At 41.2% G+C, this 25907-nt stretch overlaps 1 protein-coding gene across 1 annotated transcript; it reads left to right on the forward strand.

The window, feature by feature from the left end:
- Nucleotides 1-11682: 11682 nt before the first annotated feature.
- Nucleotides 11683-25607, forward strand: Rexo2 (RNA exonuclease 2). The gene is made up of 7 exons (XM_008826995.2): nt 11683-11913; nt 12797-12880; nt 18729-18806; nt 19411-19522; nt 20814-20922; nt 22639-22692; nt 25171-25607. The coding sequence occupies exons 1-7, from the start codon at nt 11767-11769 to the stop codon at nt 25298-25300; spliced, it is 714 nt and encodes a 237-aa protein (XP_008825217.1). The 5' UTR covers nt 11683-11766; the 3' UTR covers nt 25301-25607.
- Nucleotides 25608-25907: the final 300 nt, after the last annotated feature.

The raw sequence follows: 25907 nt of genomic DNA on the forward strand, positions 1-25907 counted from the left end.
TATCTCCATCTCTTGGAGTTTGCTTTTAAAGTGACAAAAATATCTTAAAAATATTCCCATTTCAAAAATTTGAACCCACAGAAGTAGAGAATAGCAGTGACTCCAAGAGGCTGGGGTGCAAAGCTGACAGGGAAAAGGGGAGATGGTGGTCAAGGGCTATATCTTAGTTTTGTTTCCTGTTCCTGTGATAAAACACCCTGACAAAGCAACTGAAGGAAGAAAGGGTTTATTTTAGCTTATTAAAAAAACTTATTTTGGCTTTCCAGGTTATAGTCAATGATTACCAGGAATCAAGGCCTCAGGAACTCGAAGCAGTTAGTCATATGACATCCACAGTAGAGAACAGAAAGTAATGAATTAATACAAGCATCCTAGTGCTCAGCTCTCTCTCTCTCTCTCCTCCTATACAGTCCAGGACCCTCTGCTAGGGAATGGTGCCATCCATAGTGGGCGGGTCTTTCTCCCTCAATTAACATAGTCAAGATTATCCCCCATAGACATTCGCACAGGCCAGCCTGAATAGATAATGCCTTGTTGAGATTCCTTCCCAGGTGATTCTAAATCTAACCATCACAGGATACAAAGTTTTAATTAGAGGACAGGATACAAAGTTTTAATTAGAGGAACAAGTCTTATTGATGTCCTGTTTAATGTGATAAGTATAATTAACATTAATGTAACAGTTCACAAGTGTTTTGGTCACAAAGAAATAATAAATATTTGAGGTAAAGGTGATGGATATACTAATAGCCTTACTTGACAATTCTACATTGTTAGAAATAGCGAAACACCGCAATGTACCATATAAATGTATACTATTTATCAAAAATAAAACTCAACAACTAAAATATCCCTTCTCCTTTGAGTTATTTCTTAACAGCTGCTTGCAAATTTATGTGATTCTTTAGATCTCACTATAAACTAAGTTTTGCTGTTTTCATAGTTCACTATCCTTTGTTGTAGCCTACTTCCATAATTATAGAATATAATAAATAAGAAATTTGTTTTTCCCCAGGTTTTGACAGTACAACAAAAACAAATGTTTTATCATACTACTTTTCTAACATTATATAGATACACTTAAATTTTCCCATCACCAAGAAGAAAAGATTGGTTAGCAAATAAAAAATCATATTGTCACTTTTAGTTTGAGTGTTGGAATATTAAAATGTAAATGGGAATACTTTTTTTAGTAAGCGTTTATTGAACTTTTACTGCATGCTAAGCCACTTTTAGCTGTTTTAAAGATGAGAAAGTTGATACCTTCCCCAGCATTATATAATGAGTGCAACCTAATTCATACCTAATCAGTCTAATTCTAGAAATCAAGCTCTTATCCTCTATGCTTACTTTAATTATGTTTGACAGCATAAAGGTAGATAAGTTGAATTTATGGCTTGATATATGGAATGCTTTTTTAAAATTCTTTGAGACAGGCTCTCATATAACCCAGGCTGGCCATGAACTCTCTCAGTAGCCAAAGATGGCCTTGAACTCCTGATCCTCCTAGTTCTGCTCCCTGGATGCTGGGATACAGGTGTGTACCACCACTCTTGAATTATTTTTGTAAAATAAGAAATTGTAGGCCAGTGAGATAGCTCCGTGGCTAAGAGTGCTTCCTGCACAGCCCAATAACTCAAGTTTGATCCCCAGAATCCACATATAAAAGCTGGATGGGGAGGCACATATTTGTAATTCCAATATTCCTTTGGTGAGATGGATGTAGGAGACAGGAGAATTGCCTGAAAGCCTGCAGGCCAGCTAGCCTGGAGGAAATAGTAAGGCAAAAATAACAAAAGAGACCAGGCCTCTGAACAAGGTGGAAGGAGAGAAATGACTCTGGAAAACTGTCCTCTGACTTCCACACGTGTGCCGTGGCACACACACTGCCCCCTCCCCCCAGTCTCATACACAGAGTAACAATAATAATATACAAAATAAAATGTTTCATTGTTTGGTTTTGTGTGTGATTTCAACATTTTTGTCTCTCAATGAACATAGAAAAAATGACAGAGATCTAATAACTTATACAACTATTACAGCTATAGTTTTATTTTGAATAAATGAAAAGCAAAATTAGAATCATATTTATGTTAATAGTGATTTTTGATATGTAAAGGCATACTGATACTTGATTTCTAAAGTATACTTATTTGTGTTGCTTTGAAAGCTTTTTCTTCAGAACAGAGAATATGCTTACATGGTTCAAAAATAAAAAATGTGTGTATATTTTTAAAAATATTTTATTTTTATTTTATGTGTATGAGTGTATTGCCTGCATGTGTAAGTGCACCCATGTGGTGCAATGCCTGCAGAGATCAGAAGAGGTTGTCAGATTCCCAGGAACTGGAGTTACAGTTATTAGCCACGACGTGGGTGCTGGGAATTGAACCCGGGTCCTCTGCAAGAGCAGCCAGTGCTGTTAATTGCTGAGCCACCTCTCTAGGCCCCAGAAATCTTGAGATTTCTTGAAAAATCTTGTATCCAGTCTTTTCTCTTCTAGCTTGTTTCTCACCTTTTCCCAACGAGTGATCACTTTGTTAGTGTAAGAGACATTCTGATGCTTGTTTATTCTTTCATTTCTCCCCTTCTAAAATGGAACCTTTTGTACTTAACAATATAACCCACATGTCTTGGATTGCAATTATTTGAATGTGATTTTTATGTATCTGGTAAAGAACATCCTTTAGCAAGTTTGCATAATTAAAACATTTTTACATGCCTTATTCCTTGCTTTATGTTGACATTAATGTATACCGTACTTTTCTTTAGAAAACAAATGCATGTAATGTTCTCAAAATGTCATTAAAATTTCTTTGCTGAGAAACAGGAGGGCAGCCTAGCCCCTGGTGGACAGGACAAAACTGCATTTATCTCATCTGTTCTAATTATCTCAGAAATAATCCATTTTAAAAAATATTTATTTTATTTTATTTATGTGTATATGTGTGTGCCTGCATGAGTTTATGTGCAGCACATATGTGTTGGTGGCCTCGGAGGCCAAAAGTCATAGGATCCCCTGGAATTGGAGTTACAGGTAGTTGTGAGCTGTGCAATATGGGTGCTGGAAACAGAATCCTGGTCCTCTCAAAGAGCAATAACTGCTGAACCATTTTTGCATCCCAAGATAATACATTTTACAGATGGGAAAAGCAAAGCTTTTTCCTTACCTATCAAGGAAACAGTTCCAAATACTAAATAAAGCACCTTAATTTTAGATATTAGAACTAATTTAGGTTCATCATTCTCAGCCTCCTAACTGCAGATGCACGTTGATCAGCTGCCTCAATGTCCTGCTGGCAGGACATCTCTGCCCTGATGGACTAATCCTTGAACTATGAACAAACATAAACTTTTTCTCTCTTAAAGGAACAACCCCACTTTAATATGTTGACTATTTATAGTGTCTGGTATAATGGATAACTGCATCAGTGTATTTGTACTTTGCATTTGTGTTTTTCACAAGTGTAACAAAATCCTGAGAGAATCAACCCATGATATTTGGCTTACATTTTAGAGGTTTCAGTCCATGGTCAGGTGGATTTGTTGCTTTGGGGCCTGTGGCAAGGCAGCATAGGTTGGCAGGGAGCAGGTAATAGAGCAAAACCTCCCGCCTTATGGTTGAGATGAAACAGAGTAGCAGGAAGGGGTTGGGATCTCTCTACTCCCCTTCCAGTGCATGTTTCTTTAATACTCAGTGTGAGGCACAGAACACCACATAGTGCTAGTTGAGCTAGGAGTTCTTTGAATAGATAGTGGTTGAGAGGTGGCTAATGCCCAAAAGACCCAGAGAAGAAGCAGGACAGGGATTATAAAGCTTAAAACCACAATTACATTATGCCAGGGGCAACGCCAATAACCATAGTTGCATCAGATCATAGTTATACCAGACCTGAGGCCGGTCAGTTAACAAAGAAGTTTACAGGTAACAAAAAGTTTCTAAGTTTCGGTTAGGAAACATTCATTTCTCATATTTGCAGAAACAATGGACTTCCTGGATCTGCAGGTATAGCTGAGTGAGAGAAGGTTCTGGCTGGCTAGTTGTTTCCCAGTATTACAGAAACAATGTACCCCTGAAACTGCATAGGGCTGTTCTGGCTGACTGGTTGTTGGGGAGGGGGGTGGCTGGGCAGAAACATAGGGTAAGCAAAAGTCAGCTAGAATAAAATGGAGTCAGTTTTACCATTTCATTTCCAATGGCTGGAAGGCCTCCTATGAGGTCCCACCTTTTAAGGTGTCCACTCCCTTGAAGTACCATGCAAAACTAAGCCTTTAACTGTCTGGCCTTTCAGGGACCTCCAAATCCAAAGGACAGCAGCATTATAGCATAGTGCTTAATACAGAATAAGTAGTCAGTGTGTGTTTGTTAAACTGAACTGAGGTAAAATGCAATTCATATATCATAAAACCTTTAGATTATCTGTTTTATACAAAGTGCACTCTGAAGATAAGTTTATGATTTATTTTATTTTGAATTTGTGTGTGCGTGTGTGTGTCTGTGTGTCTGTGTGTGTGTCTGTGTCTGTGTGTGGGTATGTGGATGTGAGTACAGGTGCCCACAGAGGCCAGAAGAGGGAGTCGGATCTTGGTGGTTGTGAGCCACTTCCTGTGGGTGCTGGGAACCAAACTTGAGACTCTGGAGATAACAAGTTTGGTTGCTATCTTTGCTCTACAGTTAGACAGTGTGTGAGATAAACATAAAAGATTCACGATCCTTGATTCTTCTCCTGACCATTGACAACAGCACAACTGTAAGTAATGCCACCATGCTGCACACTGAACAGGAATAAAATGGTAAATTTTATGCTGTGTATATTTTATCACAGTTAAAATAGAAAAGTATAAAACATCATAGTGGTTATATGCCTGTATTCCAGCATTAGGTGGTGGAGGCAGGAGGATAATTGGCATTCAAGGTTATCCTTGGCTATTTGGGAATTTGAGGCTAGGCTGAGCTAGAGAATTTGTCTCAAAAACAAACAAAACAAGAAATAAAAGGATGATTTAATATATATGTATTAAAAACCTGTCAAAATATAGTAGTAGCCAGACTTGGTGGCACTTACCTTTCATCCCAGCACTCAGGAGGCAAAGGCAGGTAGAGGTCTGTGAAGTCAAAGCCAGCCTGGTCTACATAGTGAGTTCCTGGCTAGCTGGGACTACAGGGAGACAATGTTTTTCAATACCCACAGAAACCAGACAAGAGTGTTTGATACCCTAGAACTGGAGTTATGGACAGTTGTTAGCCTCCATGTGGGTGCTGGGAACCAAACCCAGGTCCTCTGAAACAGCAGCAAGTGTTCTTAACTGCTGAGCCATCTCTTCAGCCCCAGTGCCACTCACTTTTAATGTTATCTTCCCACGTTAATTAACTTGATCAACAAAACTCTCACAGGCATACCCAGAGGCTAAATAGTCTCTCACTGGTATGCCTGGAAGCTTGTCTCCTAGGACATTTTTTAGTCTGCTTCTCTGTTACAGTGCTAAAACACTGACCAAAAGCAACTCAGGAAGGAAAGGGTTTATTTGGTTTACAGGTTGCAGTCCATCCTGAGGGAAGCTTGAGACAGGAACCTGGAGGCATGAACTGAAGCAAAGACCTTGGAGGAATGCTGTTTACTGGCTTGCTTCCCCTGGCTTACTCAGCTACCTTTCTTCCACAGCCCAAGCCTACCTGCCTCGGAATGGCACTGCCCACAGTAGGCTGGACCTTCCTGCATCAACTAGCAATTAAGAAAATGCCTCACAGACAAGGCCACAAGCCAATCTGATCTGGGAAATTCTTTTTTTTTTTTTTAATTTTTAATAACTACATGATTAGAAGAAGCGTTTCACTACAGCTTTAACATGTTCAGTAACAAATTCCAGAGCAAGATTACATTTTTCACAAGTGGGTGCAAGTTTCTAGGTTCACAGTTGAGTTAATACAGTTATACAATATTGAACTCAGTATAATGTAAGACATAAAATTGAATGAGTTTTTTAACCTTTAAAAAAGATCTCCATTTCATTTTAGAATATATTGTTCCTTGCAGAAAGACTCATTGTTTTTGCTACTAACACTGAGATGTTGGTGCGTGCATCTCTAATCTGTATATATCTGAATACACACACACACACACACAAAATCAACAAATTTTTAAAAATTATTATATTTGAGGAGGAAGCATGGAAATTTACATCATGCTAATTAGTAGAGGTGATAAACATTACCATTGAAAGCTGGGAAATTCTTCAGTTGAAGTTTCCTCTTTCCAGGTGACTCTAGTTTGTGTCAAGTTAACAAAAAGTCATCAGCAAACAGATCCTGTCAACTTGACAATTAACACTAACCATTACAGTTCCTCATTATTTTTTAATAAACTAGCATATTCTTCAGTAACATTCTACACTGTGTTCTGTGATCACCTGAATTCATCCAACAGAGCTCACAATGATTGCAGAGCAGTGGGGAGGCAGAGCAGGATGCTGGTAAAATTGTAATTTTGGATGACATGATTTCTTAGCTCCTTCCTCCCAAAAAAAATCCCTCCCTCTCTTCCCCCCCTCCCTCCTGTCTCCTGTTATTGAGACAGTTCTTACTCTGTAGTCCAGGTTGTTTCAAACTCAAAATCTTCCTTCTTCAGACTCCTGAGTGCTGGGATTACAGGTGTGTGCCCCATACCTGGTTTGTGGGCACTGTGTTCTTCTTTTTTAAAATTATTTTTTTATTTTCATATGTTTGAGTGTTTTGTCTGTATGTGTGTGCATGCACACGTGCAATGTCTGCAGAGGCCAAAAGAGAGCATTGGATCCCCTGGAACCGGAGCTAGGGACAGTTGTTAGCTGCCATACGGGTGCTAGGAATCAAGCCAGTGCTCTTAACTGCTGGGCCAACTCTCCAGCCCCAGCACTATGCTCTTGATGCTAATTGACAAAAGCAATTGTATTTTTTTTGGGGGGGGGCTCTTTCTGAGACAGGGTCTCCCTGTAGCCCCAGCTGTCCTGGAACTCAGTATGTAGACCAGGCTGGCCTTGAACTCACAGAGATCTGCCTGCCTCTGCCTCCGGAGTGCTGGATTAAAGGTGTATGTCACCACGCCTGGCCCAAGCAATTGTATTTTTAAATTACATTTTATCTAGCTATCTACCTGTCTGTCTGTCTACCTACTTATTGTGTATGCACTGGAGAGTGCCATAGTGTGCATGAGGAGTTCAGAGGAAAAGTTGTGGGAATCAGTTCTCTCTTTCCACCATGTGGAAGCTACATATCAAATCTGAGGCCAGCCTGAGTTACATAAGACCATGTTGCAGGGAGTGGGGGGGTGGGGAGTGTCTGAGATGGGGTATTAGGGATATAGCTCAGCAGGAGGTGGGGTCTCAGACTGGGGTATTAGGCGTATAGCTTGGCAGGAGGTGGGGGTCTTAGACTGGGGTATTAGGCATATAGCTTGTCTAGCATGCATGACGCTCTATACTCAATTTTCAGCACTGCAAAAAAGGGAGGAGGGGCAGGGGTCTCTTTTTTAGTTTTAATTTTTATTTATTATTTGAAAATGTCATACACATATACAATATATCTTGATTGTAATCACCCCTCACACCAGCTTCCAAGTCCCCCAAGGACTCTTCCTAGCATCATTCTTCCAAATTCATGTATCATTTATTTATTTGTTTATTTTATTTTTATCCACTGAGTCCAGTTAGTGCTGCCCACATGTGCTTGGGCTTGGGGTCATCCACTGGTACATGGGGAGCTTACCAATGGCCACGCTCTTAAAGAAAAATGACTACTCTTCTCCAGCAGCCATCAACTGCTCATAACTCCTTAGCTAAGGGTGGGGCCTCTGGCACCCCTCCCCAATCCACGGTGGAATTTTTAACTGGCTTGATCCTGTGTAGATAACTACAAGGCTTGAGAGTTCATGTCTGTAATGGCCATGTCAGATAGAGGACAGCATTTCACAGCTCTCCTCCCCATTTTCTAGTTCTTAACACTCTTTCTGCCTCCTCTTCCCTGATGTTCCACGGGCCTTGGGTTTGGGGTGGTTGATAAAGGTGTTCCGTTTACTGCTGAGCACTCAATTTTCATTCAGCACTTTGAATAGTAATTCATCTCTGCATTGACCACTACCCACTGCAATGAGAAACTTCTCTTCCCAAAGTTGAAAGCACCATAAATCTATGGATATAAACTTAATATCTGGAAGGAAGTTTGATAACATGACCAACAAAATAACAACAGGTTTTCCTTTAGGGCCTGTGACCTTCCTAGCTAGCCTCAGGTTTTGACCTTGCTTACAGTAGAAGCCATGAATTCCCTCCTGTGGAGCAGGCCCAAAATCCAATCAAGACATCAATTGGTTACCCCATAAACGGTCTTGCCAGTATTGCACCAGTGGGCACATCATGCCTGGCAGGTCAGTACTGCAGCATGCAGGGTCCAGTGCTGGGTAAGACCATTGATGTCTTTTCTCTGCCAGCAGCCTGTATAACACCTTCCAGTACTATAAAAGCTAGCTAGCAGGGAGAGTTTTATGGTCAGTTCAAGACTGATTCCTCTGGGTCCTGCAACTCAAGTGTGTGTTGTCTTCAGCAATAAGGTCTTACCATCTACTTATGGTTGGCAGGTGACCAAGAGCAATAGCAATAGCCTGCACTGTTGTGGGTGCATCAGGGGTCTCAGACCAATACGTTGTAGGGAGGTAACCTATGCCTGACACTGGATTTCATTTAATAACTCATGTCTTCTGAAAGCAGTTGTTCACTAATGTGGGGTATCCTGTTGAAACCCCACATTATTTTATATTTATTATATATTTAATAATTTTATTATATTTATTAAAAAAATATTAATGTATTTTAATTATCTTACAAATTAATGGGGTTTCATAAGCTTTTTTCATATAGCCTTAGTTTTTGCCAACCCACCCTGACCCTTTCCCCCACATCCTGTCCCTATTCCCACTTAACCCTTTAGCTCCTGGTGTACTCCCCTGAGCTCTCATACCATACATCCAAGAACTTGGATTGCAAGGTCATAGGTTTCTTCATGGGCACTTTATTTTCTTCAAGCTTTCACCTGGCCCTCACTTCCCCATCCACATCACTCCACTATCTGCTTGACCCCTTCCAGGGGTGGGGCCTTTAAGACCCTATTTTCCTAGATTGGCACTTGAACAAAAACTGTCTCTGGAACCAAGCATGGTGCAGATTACCATAAATTCGAGGCAAGCCTGAGCTACCGAATGAGACTGTCACAAACAACAAACAAACAAGCACAAAACCTAACAGAACAAATTCAAACTGTTTCTGTAACAGAAAACACAGTCAATGGATGCAACCTAGAACCCAGGTTCCCCCAGGAAAGGATTGGTTAACCTGTCTCACAGATAAATTCACACGTGGTCTAGGTTTTGTCACATGGTTTTCTGCAAATTCTAAGGTGGCTATAGGCATGATGAGGAGGAAATTAGCACCCCACCAACCTCCCAGTTTAGCCAAAGTATAGATTTAACCCATTTTCTTTTAATAATTTCTGTTTCATAGTTTCTTTGGAATTTATGGAAAATGAGGTGTTTATGGTAACAATACTAAAATTTATATTTATTACTATAACAACAGCACATTACTACATTTGAATAAAAATGGCAGTTTCTAAGACGTTCACACATAATTTCTGTTTGTTAATGTTTTGAGACAGGGTTTCATATAACCCAGGCTGGCCTAGTTACACAACTGTAATTTTAACTACCCATTATTTAAAAAAGTGGGGGCTGGGTGTGGTGGTGGCACACGCCTCAAATCCCAGCAACCAGGAGGCAGAGGCAGGCAGATCACACAGAGATCGAGGCCAGCCTGGTCTCCAGGCCAGCTGGGGCTACAGGGAGACCCTGTCTCAAAAAGACAAAAACAAAAACAAACAAGAACAGTGGGCCACGGCTTTCCAAGATATAAGCTGTTAAGTGTAAATACCACCATGAAAGATGTAATTTTTAAAAAGATTTATTTTTATGTTAGGTATATATGTGTGTCTGTGTGTGTGTGTGCTGGTGCCCACAGAAGGCATGGAATCTCTTGGTGCTGGAGTTATAGCTGGCCAACATTGGTGTTAGGAACTGATCTTTGGTCCTCAGTAAGAGCAACCAGAGATAAAAGAGTTAAATGCTTTTAACTGTTGAGCCATTTCTCCAGCTTGAAGATGTAAGTTTTTGTTTGTTTCATGTTTTTTGAAACAGGATCTCACCATGTAGCCCTGGCTGGCCTGGAACTCTCTACTCACCAGGCTGACCTCAAACTCACAGAGATCCTCCTGCCTCTGCCTCCCCAGTTCTGGGATCAGAGGTGTGTGCCACCACATCCAGCCTTCGAAGATGTAATTTTTAACAAAACGAAAACCAGAAAACAAAATGCAAAGAAATAGTATTTTAGAAGGATAATAAGACCAGCTGCCCAAAGTTTCTAGACTTCAATGGATTCTCCTTCCTACGAATTAAATTTAAAACTAGGGAAAAAAAGTCAAGAAGAAATGGAGAACATTTCCTATAAAGCAGGGAACAAATCATTGTAAATTAAAAACAATATGATTCATTAGATACTGCAGTTTTCCTCTCTATAAATATGCATATATGTATGTATTCCATAGTAAAAATATACATATAATCTGTGCACATGTTTTGATGATCCTTTAGTTTCTCTGGTCTTTGCAGGCTGGGTAGTACACTCTAGTATCCCGAAAGCGCTGATTAGGCGACAATGTCTCACAAAACCAGCTCACCAGGTAGGAATTACTATGCCAGGGACCTCAAGCTCTGTAATTACTGGCAATACAGCTTTCAGAAAGATACACAGGATATAATTCAAAGCTGAGCATATTTGTGACAAAGCTGCCCTTTGCAGACATGTTTGCTGCCGAATAGCTAAAATTTAAGAGCTCCCGACGCTGGCTACTTTCACTGGAAGTGATGGAAACTACAGCTATGGAGGGAGATTAAAGACCGATCAAAAACAAAGTGGATGACAGAGTGGTTTTAGCTCGCTCTAATTAGTCTGCTGCATAAACTATACGAGGACATAACTTTGAAAAGTTTTAAAAGGCATAGCAGGGTAGGATCTAACAACCGAAACCATAGCCCACGTCCCGGCATCCTGGAATATGGGACAAAGCATCTGCCAACGAAGGAAAAGGCACGTTTATAGAACACCTGATACGAGCGAAGCTATCGCTCAGACAAGATCCCATTTAGGGACTACTGAATGATGTCAGTGGAATTGGCCTTGCAGTTCAAAACAGTACGTCCCTCTTGGATTCCAAGTAAATAAGAAATATACGCAATACGTGGAAGGGAGGGGCAGGTAAGTTAAAAAAAAAAAAGCGGGGTGGGGGGAATAAGGTAAAGATACTTTAAAAAAACCTTAAACAGATAACCAGATACTTTTCGACCAAGCAAAATAAAACTTTTTCAACTATGCAGCTCAGAGCTAATAAAAACTCAGGAGTAATAACTTCTAGAAACAGATAAACTTAGCTGTGAAAAATAAGTAAGTCGAGTAACATCCGAAAAACACGTGGCGGGGGAGGGGGAGCCGCAGGCTGGCTTCAGGACTCCCACTCCCATCAGACCTTTCGGTGGGAGAGCATGGCTACGGACGGCGAGCCAGCGCACAGCATGCCGGGGCTTGTAGTCTTCTGCCGGCACCTCCCAGCGGGTTTGCGACGTTTAGCGACTGTGGCGCCTGCGCGCGTGCGGCCGGCGGGGCTGGGGCCGTGGCGGCTCGTGCCGGGTGATGCTAGGCGTATCCCGGGGCTCCAGGCTGTTGCGGGGTGTGGGTGGGAGGCACAGGCAGTTCGGGGCGCGAGGTGTCCACGAAGGTGGCACAGCCATGGCGGCAGGGGAGAGCATGGCTCAGCGGATGGTCTGGGTGGACCTGGAGGTGAGAGGGCGGCGCGGGGTGCGGGGAGGCGAGCACAGATCCGCGCGTGTCCCGGACCCAGGGACCGAGTAGTCCCGGGAGGCGGCGGGGCTCGGGGGCTCAGGTGCTGCAGGTGATGTGACTCCCGAGGTAGGAGTCCAGCGGGGTTGGGGCTGCCCGCACGTAGGGGTCCTTTTCATCAGGGAGGAGCCCTCCATGTGGCTCCCCAGCCTGGACCTCCACACAGATGTGGACTTTCCTACGCTGGTGTCTCGGCTCCGGATCTAGGGTCGGGGTGGCGACAGCGACTCTGCTCCCCCTCACCCCGAGAGTCTTAAAAGACTAGGTTGCTCAAGCTAGTTGGAACTCAGGAGATGACTCAGCCTTACCCCTATTCCATAAAAGAGAAAATTGAGGCCCCAGTTGACGACTCAACTCAGTCAAAGGCTCTCTGGGAACAGAACCCAGTTATGAACCTTCTAGTTTTTAAAGGTACTCGTAACCAAGGCCTCTTAAGTTATGTGAGCCTCAGTTTTCTCCTATGAAATGAGGCGAATAGTTAACTTTTCACATTAGATTGTGATGAAGATCAGATGGTGTAATAAACAGGAAAACTTTGTCCATTGCAGAGATGTAGTGAGCTCACTTTTTCGGTATGGAGTGCTGTCTCAATTCGATTCTGCTTGCTTTGCATCTTCCAGGGACAATAGCAAGCCAGTGGTAAATGTTTGAAGCGGTACCCGAGTACTTAGTACTTAGTATTCCAAGTACTTTCCCAAGAAGCATCATTTCTTCTGCTTATAGAATGTGAACTGTGTATGCATGAAGGAATCCCTATTAAATAAACTTGGGTAAAAGAGGTCAAAAGGTGGGTTTGTGTGTTATATATTTATCTTTATTGCAGATGACAGGATTGGACATTGAAAAGGACCAGATTATTGAGATGGCCTGTCTGATAACTGACTCGGATCTTAACATTTTGGCTGAAGTAGGTGATACTATATAAATACAGTCATCCTGTCTGGAGGGTGGTAGGAATCTAAAGATAGCTTCTTCCAGTCTCACTGAAAAAAAAAAAAAAAAAAAAAGCAAACTGAGAAGATTAAGGTCCAATGTAAAACGCTAGGTCACAGTACACTTGGTACTAGAACTAAGGTAATCCACCTCATAAATTGGTTAATTTTCAATTAATCCAGCCCCAGACTTCAGATGCATAAACTCTTGTCGTTTTCAGAACTTCCTGGGTATTAGCAGTAGTTCTGAGGACTTTGTATGTATTCATTATTAGTTATTGCAGTGATTAGGTAAGTTCTGTTAATAACTCATTTTATACATGAAGACCTTTAGGCACAGGGATTCTGGGGACTGCCAAACCCACCTGGCTGGTTTTTGGGGAAACCCATTAAGACACTAAATCGGTAATCCCTAGTGCTCCTGACCAGTATAGGACAGCCAGCTGTTGATCCATCAGGTTTGGTGACCTCTGCCCAAGTTTTACATCTTTATGTCATAACTTTGATTTTAACTTAATTTCATATATAGTCATTTTATAGGGGTCACTCCATAGGGGATTCGTTCTAGGACTCCTCTCTAGGGCTCCAAATCTACATGTGCCCAAGTCCTTACTACAATGAAGTAGTATTTGCATATAATCTGTGTACATCCTCCCATGTACTGTGAATCACCTCTAGAGGAACATGACGTCATTGTGGAGCATCTGGTAGATTGCCTAGTACAACATCAGTGCTGTCTAAATAGTTGTTACACTGTATTGCTTAGGGAATGATAAGAAACAAAATCTATGCTTGTTCCTTACAGACAGGTTATTTTCAAGTCTGAATTGGTGGAGTCCTTGCATATGAAACCTGTTGTTCCAGAGGGCTGGCAGCCTTTTCAGTAGTCTGTGTGATTCTTCTAGATCTGTGTTCGGATTTTAGAACTTCTGTTGAATGTGTTGTCTTAGTGATATGTTGGGTGGGTATGATAAAATGTTTTACATGCTGCTTTTAACTAAATATTAAGCAAAACCAAAACATACTTGTTGCATTTTGGCAACTCATGACACACTTCATAAATACCTGATACCTCTGGTGGGTAAATGAAATCTCGGACCTGGAATTAGTCTGTTTTATACTGTCAGCAATATTTGAAGTCACTTAAAAGAAACAAAAACAAAAAACTAAGGACAAAACAAATGTTTTGGAAAAAGAACGTCTTGTCAAATTCCCAGAGGGTAGGTTTGAAGTGTTTACTGGAGCTGGAGACATTACCTAAGTCTATAGTCAGGACTTCCTTTTTATTTCTTGAGTAGGCAGAAGAGATAAAGAGGGATTTATAGACAGATATGGGTGGTACACACCTTTAGTCCCAGCACTCAGAGGCTCTATGAATTCCAGGCCAAGCTGGTCTACCAAGTGAGTTCCCAGCCAGCCATTACTACATAGTGACGGAAAAAACAAACAACAAAAAAACCCAAGGAGACATTTATAGATGAATTGCTGTCTTTGTTGGAGGAGAACCATGAGACATTTTTTTTTTTTTTTTTTTTTTTTTTTTTTTTGAGACCAGGTCTCTCAGTAGCCTCAGCTAGAACTTGCTGTGTAGACCAGGCTGGCCTCGATCTCAGAGAGATCTGCCTGTCTCTGCCTCCCTAGTGCTGAGATTAAAGATGTATATATACCATACCAGGCATTGAGACTCTATTATTTATTACAGTTTTTTATGTGTATTTTATGTTTGCTTGTTTTTGTTTTTTTTTATGATGTGGAACTTACTGGTGATAAACAGCCAAGTTTATCAGCTCTACTTATCCTTGGTCAAAGAAGTATTTTTCCTTTAGACTCTCGATAGCTTGAAATGCAGTTTAGGTTGATAAGTACCCAGAGGAAATTTGGGTGTTTGTCTACGTAGCTGTACATGAATGGGGCATTTGTTAATACGCTTAGGTCAGAAGAGGATAAGGGTTTTAGAAAAAATGCTTATGGGATGACAGTTGCATAGATAATGTGTTTTATTCTCATGTGTGAGTCTGAGGACAATCTTTTTTGCTGGTAGGATTATCCGGCTCTGAGAAGTTACCTTGGATGCCTTAGTTTGCCAAGGGGGGGCGGTTGTCTAGAAGAGATCACTAGATTTATGGTATGTCTTTCCCATTCTTCAATTTAAAAAAAAACAACTATTATCAGAACATATTTTTTTACTTCACCAAAGAGATTTCCAACATCAGTTTTCTTACGTGGCTAAAACTCAGTCTTAGACAGCAGGCATATTTTAATCCAGTTCTAGACTAGCTGTAGAATGTAAGCTGAATTGAACGAGTGAGATAGCTCATCAGGTACAGGCATGTGCTGCCAAGCCTGATGACCTGAGTTCGAGTCCTGAGAACCACATTGTGGAAGGAGAGAACTGACTCTTATAAGCTGTCCTCTGACCTCTGCACAGGCTCCATGGAGGGAGTGTGCTTACATACATGCACACAAGACAAACAAAATTTAAAGACTATAAGCTGTGTTAAATTTATAGAATGGAAACTGTTTATCTGCATTCCTTTGAGTGACTGGAAGCCATTTTTCTCACCTTACTGGTCATGATTCCTTGGATTAAGTCCCAGATACTTTAGAGAGTTCAAATAACTTTCCTGTAATTTATTTTATTCTGCTAAGATCTGGTGAGGAAAGGTAGACTTTCTTATTTTGCTTGTCTTTTAAGAAGGAGAAAGAAAAGTCATTTGCTTTTGCTCTGCTTGTCAAGCTTTCTGATAGACTCACAGTTCGTTAAATGGAGCTGAGGGCTGGCAAGATGGCTTGTTTGGGCAGGTGCTTGCCACCAAGCCTAATGACCTGAATTTGATTCCTGGAACCCTCGTGGTGGGAGGAAAGAACTGCTCCAGTTGTCATCTGACCTCCATATGCATGCTCTGGCATGCACGTGCCCACATACATTCCTCCCCCCGCCCCATAAATTTAATTTAAAGGTTGGAAAGATCGCTCAGAGGCTAAGAGCATGTACCGCTCTTGCAAATTTGGTTCCTAGCTCCCATGTTCAACAGTTCACAACTGCCGCAACTCAGCTCTGGGGGATCTGATGCCGTTTGACCTCTGAGGATACCTACATACATTTGCACAGACATGCATGCCTACACATAAACATTTTTTAAAATTATTTTATTTATTTTTGTTTTATGTGTATGAGTGTTTCGCCTGCATGTATGTGAGTGCACCCGAGTCATACAATGCCTTGGAGGTCAGAAGAGGGCTTTGGATTCCCCTGGAACTGGAGTTAAGGACGATTCGTAGCCGCCATGTGGGTGCTGGGAATTGAACCCAGGTCCTCTGCAAGACTAGTCAGTGCTCTTAACCTCTGAGCCATCTCTCCAGCCCTAATAAACATTTTTTAAAAGTTAAATAAACGGAACTGAGAATTTGAGGGCCTTTTTTTTTTTTTTCCTCCAGATGTTACCATTTTACGGCTTTTAAACAAAGTTTGCTTTTAAATATAAAACTACTGATAAAATTAGCAGTGTAACTTTATCCAGATTACATATATAATAATCTAATGGGATTTACTTTTTTTTAAAGACAGGGTCTCCCTGTAGCCCCAGCTGGCCTGGCACTAAGTAGACCAGGTTGGCCTTGATCTCACAGATGAGATCTGCCTGCCTCTGGCTTCCAAGTGCTGGGATTAAAGGTGCTTGCCACCATGCTCAGCTATCAGTTTTTTTCCTTGTTCCCCAGCCCTGTCCTCTCCAAAGTTTATATATTTTCTTCAAATTTTGTATGCAGATAGAAATGTGCTTTAAAAAAAACCCGAAACAAATGTGGGGGATGGAGAGATGGCTCAGTTGTTAAGTGCACTGACTGCTCTTGCAGAGGACCTGAATTCAATTCCTAGTACCCACATAAGCAGCTAACAACCATCTGTAACTCCAGTTCCAGGGGATCTGATGCCCTTTTCTGACCTCCATGGGTATTGCACACTAAATGCACTTACATGCATGCAGGTAAAACACTCATACACTTAAAAGAAAAATAAGTAAGTAAATAAATAAATAAAAGCTATCCCCCCCCCCCAAAAAAAACAAACAAAACCAGAGAACAAATGTGGGCTGGGGAGATAGTTTAGTCTGTAAAGTACTTGCCATGGAAGCCTGAGGACTTAGTTAGATCTTCAGCACCCACATAAAAAGCCAGGCATGGTCGTGCACACCTAGTATTGGGGGAGACAGGTCAATCCTCGTGCTTGCTAGCCAGCCTAGTCTACAAGCCTCAGGTCACTGTGAAAGACCTTATTTCACAAAAGAGGTGGATGACTCCTGAGGAACAACATCCAAGGTTATCCTCTGACCTCTAGATGTGTATGCATACATGTTCACCTACCCACATCCCTTCCTTTCCCCAAATACACATATCCAGACAAACCCACACATACCTGTACATACACACAAAAATAAGTGAAATCATGCATGTGTGTACTGTTCTACAGTGTGTTCTTTTCACTTGACAGTACAGATACCTTCTGCTTTTCTTTTTAAAGATTTGTTTTTATTTTATGTGTATGAGTGTTTGCCTGTATGGATGTATGTGCACCATGATTTTACTTCCATGGATGTATGTGTGTTTGCTTATTGCCCCAGGAGGCTGAAATTCCTGGAAATAGAGAGAGTTGTGAGCTGCCATGTGTGTGCTGGGAACCAAATCTGGGTCCTCTGCAGAGAACTCCATCACTTTTACCTGCTGAGCCATCTCTCTAGTCCTAATACAGATGTTCTTGTTCTTTTTCTCTTCTCTTCTTTTCTGCCTTTTTGAGACAAGTTCTCCCTATAGCCTTAGCTGGCTTGGAACTTGCTGTGTAGACCAGGCTGGCCTTGAACCCGCAGAGATCCGCCTGCCTCTGCTTCCTGAGTGCTGGGATTAAAAGTGTCACTACCATGCCTGACTCTCTAACACAGATGTTTTTCAAAATCAATCTACCATTAAGGGCCCACAGACTGTCTCTCAAAAGGGCCAGGTCTTACATATTTTATGCTTTGAGTGCTGCATATTTCTCAAGTAGTCTTTCTTTTTTTAAAGTGTGTGTACGCACATGTATGTGTGTGTGTGCGCACACACGTGTGAAGGTCAGAAGATAACTTTGGGGTCTCCTACTGTATTCTGAGGATTGAACTCAGGGTGTCAGATTTATACTGCAGGTGATTTTGCCTGCCCGGATCATCCTGCTCACTCGGCTTTTCTTTTTTTTTTTTAATAGCTATTTATAAATATAAAAGTCATTCTGCCATAAAAAAATAGTTCAAGCCTTTGTCAGCTCTTGGTAGCTATGCATGTTTCCTCTTAGGCACTTGTGTGTGTGTGTGTGTGTGTGTGTGTGTGTGTGTGTGTCTATGTACCTATGTGTGGATGTGGGTGGGGGGATGGGATGTGTATGGGTTATGGATGTTTACTGGTGGGGTATGAGGTAGGTGTGTCTTTTGCCATCAGAAACTGCTGAAATGAATGAGGGCATTTCTACACTTTCCCACATGCCTTTATCTCTAACTTTTTCTGTTATGTAGATTTACTTAGTTTGTAAAGCAGCTTAAGCTTCACCTCTGAAAGTATTTTTTTTTTTTTTTTTTTTTTTTTTTTTTTTTTTTTTTTTTTTTTTTTTTTTTTTTTTTTTTTTTCTTTTTTTATCAAGAATAAAGTCCTCTGGCTTCCTCCTATGGGCTTTGGCAACACACACACACACACACACACACACACACACACACACACACACAGTCACATACATACACCCACACTCACATACATACATTATTTCTGTTGATTTTGATGGCTAACAGCTTTTCCCTTCCACAGGGTCCCAATCTGATTATCAAACAGCCAGATGAGTTGCTGGATAGCATGTCTGATTGGTGTAAGGAGCATCATGGGAAGGTAACATTACCAAATAGCAAGATTGCTGCTTTGGGGATCGGTAACCAGCTGGTTGCTCCCACATCTGAATCCTGTACCACTGGTGGATGGTATTCTAGAAGGGTTTGAGGAAGATGTCCTGGCAAGCCTGGGCAGCTGCTTGCTTGTTTAATTTTCATCTTTGGGACCTCTCGAGATCACCTTCTCCTGAATGTCCTCCTTTTTCTCTCCTACATTCAGTCTGTCGCGATCGCTTTGTGGATTGTCAAGTGTTACTCAAGTCCAGTCTCTTGGATAAGGTTAGACCTCAGCCCTCAGAGAAGGGGTGCTGCTCTCCTGTTAATAGCTGTTTTTTCTTTTTCTTAGAGGTTCTGTTCTTGGACTCTCAGCACCATCTTTTCTGACTGTATGGAAGCGCTATTAACAATCAGGAACATAACTTATTTGGCTTGGATTCTTAAAAAAAAAAATTGGTGTAAAGATGGCAGTTTCATTTGGAACTTGAGCCCTAAAACCAGTCCAGCTGTGGTTTTATTTGCCCTTTTTAGAAGTGAAGTTTCATTTCCAGATACTTTGAAAACTGACTTGATGTGTTTCTGGTGGGGGCTGGGATTCTCTCTTGCAGTCTGGTCTTACCAAGGCAGTGAAGGAGAGTACAATTACATTGCAGCAGGCAGAGTATGAATTTCTGTCCTTTGTACGACAGCAGACTCCTCCGGGGCTCTGTCCACTTGCAGGTAAAATCCAATCCTACGTATATCTTGTAGATAGTCTTCCATTGCAGTGGTTCAAGAGACCGCAGTCCCAGAAAGACTGGCGAAGGCCGTACTGTCCTCCACTTACCCTGATTTGGATTACAAGTCTCACTTTTGTGTTCAAGTTTCCTTATATGTCAGGGAAATATCTGGAAACTTGACCCGAGGTCTGAGAAAAGCAGATTAACTCAGCAAAAATTTCTCTCATATTTTTATTATGGAAAAATGTCAAATGCACAGAAAAGTTGAATTTGGTCATTGTTGACCTTTGCCATGGTGGTTTACCCAATTTTTTTAACTGCCGCTTTTGGACATTTGGAAACAGATTGCAGGCATCTTGATATTTCATTTGTAAAAACCTCATCCAGCAGCTCCTGAGAATAAGGACATTTCCCTGTGTGACACAGTGTCCTTGCATTGGGAATAATTAAAGCCATTGAATAATATCTGTAGTACCCAGCCCACATTTGAAACACCCCAAAATGTCTGTTTTTGAACGAAGAGTCAATCAAGGCTCTTGCCTTTTATTTGATTATGATGTCTGTAGTCTAAAACTGAGCACTTACCATTTTTACCCCCTGTGGCTTTTTAAAGAGACCTTGCCTATCCTAGGATTTTTAAGGATTGATTTTGTTAGAGGGAAGTGTGTTCTTTGGAGGTCTGTTTGCATATGCATATGTAAATTGATGTGGTGACTAACACTTTAAAAACATTCACAAAGAAAAGTTTTGGCATTGCATACAAAAGCATATATTGTGTAAATGTTTTTTTTTTTTTTTCTTTCCCCTCTCCCAGTGTGGCTGATGTCTATTTTAAGTTCTCATTAAAAATCCAGTGTTGTAACTATACGTTACTGTATGGAAACATGAATATGGATATGACTTGTCAAAAACTGGAATGTAAAATAAAGGTTTATCCACATATACGATTCAGTTAGAGTTTTAGTGTTAGAAGTGTGGATTCGGTGGCACTGGGAGAAAGCGGGTACATCTGGATGAACTTGAAAAGCAACGGATAGACCTAAATTCATAGTGTGGAATGACATTTGTCATTTTGCCCACAAGAGGCTGATGACGAGATGAATGTGAGCTAGGCTCGGTAAAGCTTGGAAATCCATGACTGTAACCTACTCAGATTTGATAGAGGTATCGAGAGATGCTTCTAGGAGCTGTTTGACTTTTTAAAAATTTCCATTTCAAATATGATTTGTGCATTTTTACATCCTGTTGTCTACTAGAAATACACAGACACAGTATGCTTCGTGTCTTTCTAGGAAATTCAGTTCATGCAGATAAGAAGTTTCTTGACAAATACATGCCCCAGTTCATGAAACACCTTCATTATAGGATAATTGATGTGAGCACTGTTAAAGAACTGTGCAGGTAAGGGTTGCATTTAGGATCCATTAAATTGCCTTATGTAGCATGTTTGAATTGAGAACTCCTGGAAGTCGTTGACTAGACCTGAGGGTGCTGAGTGGGTACGTGTCTTTCTCCAGCCTCACTTGTCCAGGCTTATGCTTGTCCTTGGTGGTAAAGCAGGAGCGTGCGTGTGTGCGTGCGTGCGTGCGTGCGTGCGTGCGTGTGTGTGTGTGTAAAGTCCCTCATACAACTTGCATTAATCTGGAGTACTCATTCTGCGACAAGCAGTGGCCTACCTACTGGGAACATAGAGATGAATGCTCTTAAGTAGCCCAGAGTCTGCTGAGTTGACAGAGGTGCAATGAACACCCTAAAAATGAACTGTCTGGTGACTCATGTGATGGGAATGTGCATGCGGAATATGAAGGTGCCTGGTAAGGAGCGCCTCACAGTACTGAAGCATGAGACCTAGCAGCCAGCTTTTTGACCGAGATTTGAAGAGGGGCCCTCACTTAAATGAGGAGAGAACATCCCTGAGTGTAGGCTGAGGGAGGAGGAAATCAGGGAGTCAAAGACTAAGACAAAATGTGTGTAAAGAAACTTGTGATGCAGCTCAGTTGGTAGACGGTTTGCCTCGCATGTGTATGTGCAAAGCCTTGAGTTGAAGCTCCATCACTGCATAAACTGGGTGTGGTGCGGTGGTGCACACCTATAATCCAGCCCTCCGTAGATGAGAGGTAGGAGGATCAGGAGGCCAGTGTGTACCAGAGGAGACCCTATCTCAAAAAAAAAAAAAGATATCTCCAAGAAATGACAGATTATTTGTTAATGCTGAGATGCAAAACTTGAGGTTGGTAGAGGTGGGGTGGAGGCTGAGTCATACACAGCTTGTATGCCTGCCTAGGAGGCCTGATTTTATCTAATAAGACATGTAATTCCTTTGAGAAAGTTTTAATAGAAGAACAGGTGTTAAAAGATTAGATCATTCTGATTAGAAGGCTGCAAGAAAGGTGGTAAGAGGAAAGGAGACTTTTGTATCATTTTGGAAACAGGAAAATGAGCTAGGCTGTCAGGCTGCTCTGACGGTTAGGGAGATGAAATATTTGAGAGGGTCAGTTGGCATGAAAGTAAAAACTAGAATGAGGGAGTAAGGAAAGAGAAGCAGTGTAACATTTAGGGAGATGATGTAACTGTCCAGAGCAAAAGGGGAGACTGGGAGATTTGTGGATGGGGACAGAGGGTGTGTGGTTTTATGGAAGTTGAATTAGAGGTATCTGGTGTCATCCAGGAGACAGTTGAATATGAGGACAGAAACTCCTGATAGGGCTGGGCTGACATTCTCGATTTAGGAATCCTCTAGTTGATGACCTTGTTCAAAGAGCATATAGAGTGAGAGAGGAAAGGGTGGAAAATGGACAGGCAGAGGGGCAACTTGAGATTCACAACCCAAATTCCTTTTTCAGTGCTAATAAATAACTTGAAGGGGCTGAGGATGTTGGTTAGTAGAGTGCTTGTGCAGCATGCACAAAGCCCCGGGTGTGATCCCTAGCACCTCAAACCGGGCATGATGGCTGTTATCCCAGCACTCTGGAGGTGGATTAAGGAGAGTCAGGAGGGCAGCCTGGACTACATGAGACCCTGCCTCATAAATAAATAAGTACATAAATAGTCTGAAGCAGGTGGTTATTCAGTCTGCTTGAGACAGCTTCCTTTGAGAGTTCCGTTTCTACCGTATAGACGCTGGTATCCGGAAGAATACGAATTTGCACCAAAGAAGGCTGCTTCTCACAGGTAAGATTGGGACCCAGGGGCCTTGCAGCCTGAAACACACATAACCCCCAATTCCTGACAACTTAAGATAACTTCTCTTGCCCACTCTTCTTCCTTGGGCTGACTAACAGAAAAATAACTTTCTTTAGGCATCCCAAGAATTCTGCTCAGGATTCTAGATTCTGTTCTGTTGAAGATCATTTTTTTTTTTTTTTTTTTTTTTTTCTCCTCCGGTCCTATAGTTTGTTACAGTTTTAAAACTTGGAAGTAACTTTGTTTATAAGTACAACAGAACAATTTGTAGCCTTTGTAGAGGAACATCATTAGTTTTCTCCCAGAGGGTAAGCCTACAGCCAGCTGAAGTCACTTCCTGAACATTTGTAGAATGCAGTTCCCCTTGCTTGGTTCTTGACTTTTTAGGTTCTGTGTACTTGCAACGTGAGGCTGTGGCGCAGAAGGGAGGCAGAGGTCTTTTGGATCAAGTATCTTAAACTGTTTCTTTTATGTTTCATTTTAATTTTGGAACCATTTAGAAACATAAAAACTGGTAAACAATTCTCTAAGGGTAGGATTTGGTTTTCTGATTTAACTTAGTTGATACTTTGTAGTGTCTACTCTGAGGAGATCTCAGAAAGACCAGTCCCGAACCTAGAACAGCCTTCTCTTGTGTTTGTATTGGGATACTCAGATTAGAGCACAGTAGGTCTAGGATATCTTATCTGAAACAATTAGGGTTTGGGATTTTTTGGATTTGAGAACTTAGTTATGAGTTTAGAAAGCTAGTAGTACACCTAAATTGTTTATCACTGTGTCATACCCCAAGTAGGTTTGAAGAAACCCTCCATAGTACCAAAAAATAGACATTTTGGCAATGAAATGTGACTGTTCACACCAAGTGTCATAACCATAGCTATATGTAGGCCTGTGCCAAGCTTAGCCAGGCTTTGCCACGCAGTAGGTTGTAAAGTACTTTGAGATTTCTAATCTGTTTTCAAAGTTCAATATTGTGATAAGAGATTATGTATTGTTGGGCAGGGGGGTGGGCTCAGTCATTAAGACACTTATTTCAAAAGCAGAAGGACTTTAGTCCAGTTCTCAGAACCCAAGTTAAAATACTAGGCATAGTGGTACCTGCTGTGATCCCAGTACTGGGGAGGTAGAGACAGGAGGAACCCAGACTCCTGGACTGCCATTCTAGTGTAATTGGTGGTTTCCAGGCCAGTGAGAGACCCTGTCTGAGAGCAGGGGGCAGTATTCCTGAGGGTGACCCCTGAGGTTGTCTTCCAGCCTATACACACGTTATCTAAAAAAGAGAGAGATTGTGTATTGTTGCTTGACTGGAGGATGTATGAAAAGACTATAAATTTAAATTTATTTCTTAACAATATGTTACGTGTTTACAATGTGTCTTGATCAAAGCCACCCCTCTTCTCCCTCTTCTCTCTTCCCATTCCTCCTGTCCTCCCCCTATGTCTTTTCCTTTTTAATGTATAACCCAGAAATCCAATTAGTGTTGCCTGTTCACACATGGGCAGCCTATCACCTGCCACACCCCTAAAGAAAAATCCCCCCCTCCCCCCAGCAGCCACTGTCAGTTAGGGTGGGACACTGTGACAGTTTCAGTTCTCTACCACATATCCAGGACCTAGGAAGAAAGCAGATTGTTGCCTTAGCCAGAGAATGGCTGTCAGTAAAACTCTTACATTAAAGTTTGCATAGTTGAGTCTCTACAAGAGGCCCTTAGCCCATCAAGAGTGTAAATTGATTTGCACTCCTTTGTAATGGTCTTGGTCACCTGATTTCTCAAAATGTAACAACTGAGAAACTGCATGTTGGGGGGTGGCGGGGAGGTTGTTCCATGGAAGCAGGCTGCCAATGATTGTAGCCACAGGAGGGGAGATGGATTCTCCTTTATGGTCAGCTGTTGTCTGATCTGATAATTGATATTTATTTAGGATGACTGAGTCATGAGTTCTGTTTGAGTATGTTGGCACATTTTGTTGAGGGATGTCCTTAAGTATTGTGTAGTGTTTCCATACTCAGCTGGTTGGCTCATGAGCTATTGATAAATACTCATAAATACATAAATGTGATCAGTTAAGTCTTAGAAATACTGTGTATATAGAACAGCCTCATTTTAGTATTCATAGTGTACATTAGATCATTAAATGCTCTGCAGAGAACTTCAGAAATGAAATGTTTAATCTGATTTTTTTCTAAATGTATTTGAACTTGTAATTGCCTCCACCCAAATACACTGTAATCCTCTGAAATGTTTAGGAAGTTTCAACCTCTACATTAAAAAAAAAAAAAAAAAAAAAAAAATACAGGCAACAGCACTTAACACCAGTGCAGTATTTCTCATCTTTATGACACCGGCTCATTCGTGGCCTCTGTAGTAACTTGTTCCTAAGTTATTTCTAAGAAGTCACACTTAGGAAAGTGATTTCCATGTATTCTGATTTGGGAATTTTTTCAGTGTGGTATGTTTGCTTATAGGGCACTCGAGGACATTAGCGAAAGCATCAAAGAACTTCAGTTTTACCGAAATAACATCTTCAAGAAAAAAACAGATGAAAAGAAGAGGAAAATTATAGAAAATGGGGAAAATGAGAAGACTGTGAGTTGATGCCAGCTGTCACGAGGCCACGCCGTAGTGCTCTGGAAGCATCTTTAGTGATTTTCTTTTTTCTTTTTTTCCCCCCATGCTGAATCTCAGCAGAGCACTTTCCCCTCAGTTAACTTGCATCTGCAGATTCTGCAAGCAAACATCACTGATTTTTCTTCTAATCTGCTGTTTTCTGTTAAGACACAGCAGCTCCTTTGTAAGCTCCAGGCCACACCCACCTCTCAGTGCATACCTGCATTTGCTTTTAGACCATTTCTTTTGTTTAAAATAAATAAATAATAAATAAAGCTAGTTCTATTGAAATGCAGCCCTTTTTGTATCATCCATTCTTCTGTAATCTAGTAATTGGAAAATGATAGTTTTTTCCTTTTTTTTTTTTAAATTTTAAATGTTATAACTGATGCTTAAATTCTCAAAATACAATTAGTTTAAGTTTTGTATTTCGCAGAGGGAGGTTTTTCTCCTTTGCTTGGTGAATCATGACTAGAGAGAAGTTAGGTTCAAAGAGGGCGTGAGCTTATGGCTGTCCATTTAACAGCTCTGGAATAGACTGCCCTTCACTGCTTTGAGGAAATTCAGGTGAGCTTACAGGATTCTGTAAGCAGAT

The sequence above is a fragment of the Nannospalax galili genome, unplaced genomic scaffold (assembly GCF_000622305.1).
Source record: "Nannospalax galili isolate Female #2095 unplaced genomic scaffold, S.galili_v1.0 scaffold4172, whole genome shotgun sequence".
Lineage (NCBI taxonomy): Eukaryota > Metazoa > Chordata > Mammalia > Rodentia > Spalacidae > Nannospalax > Nannospalax galili.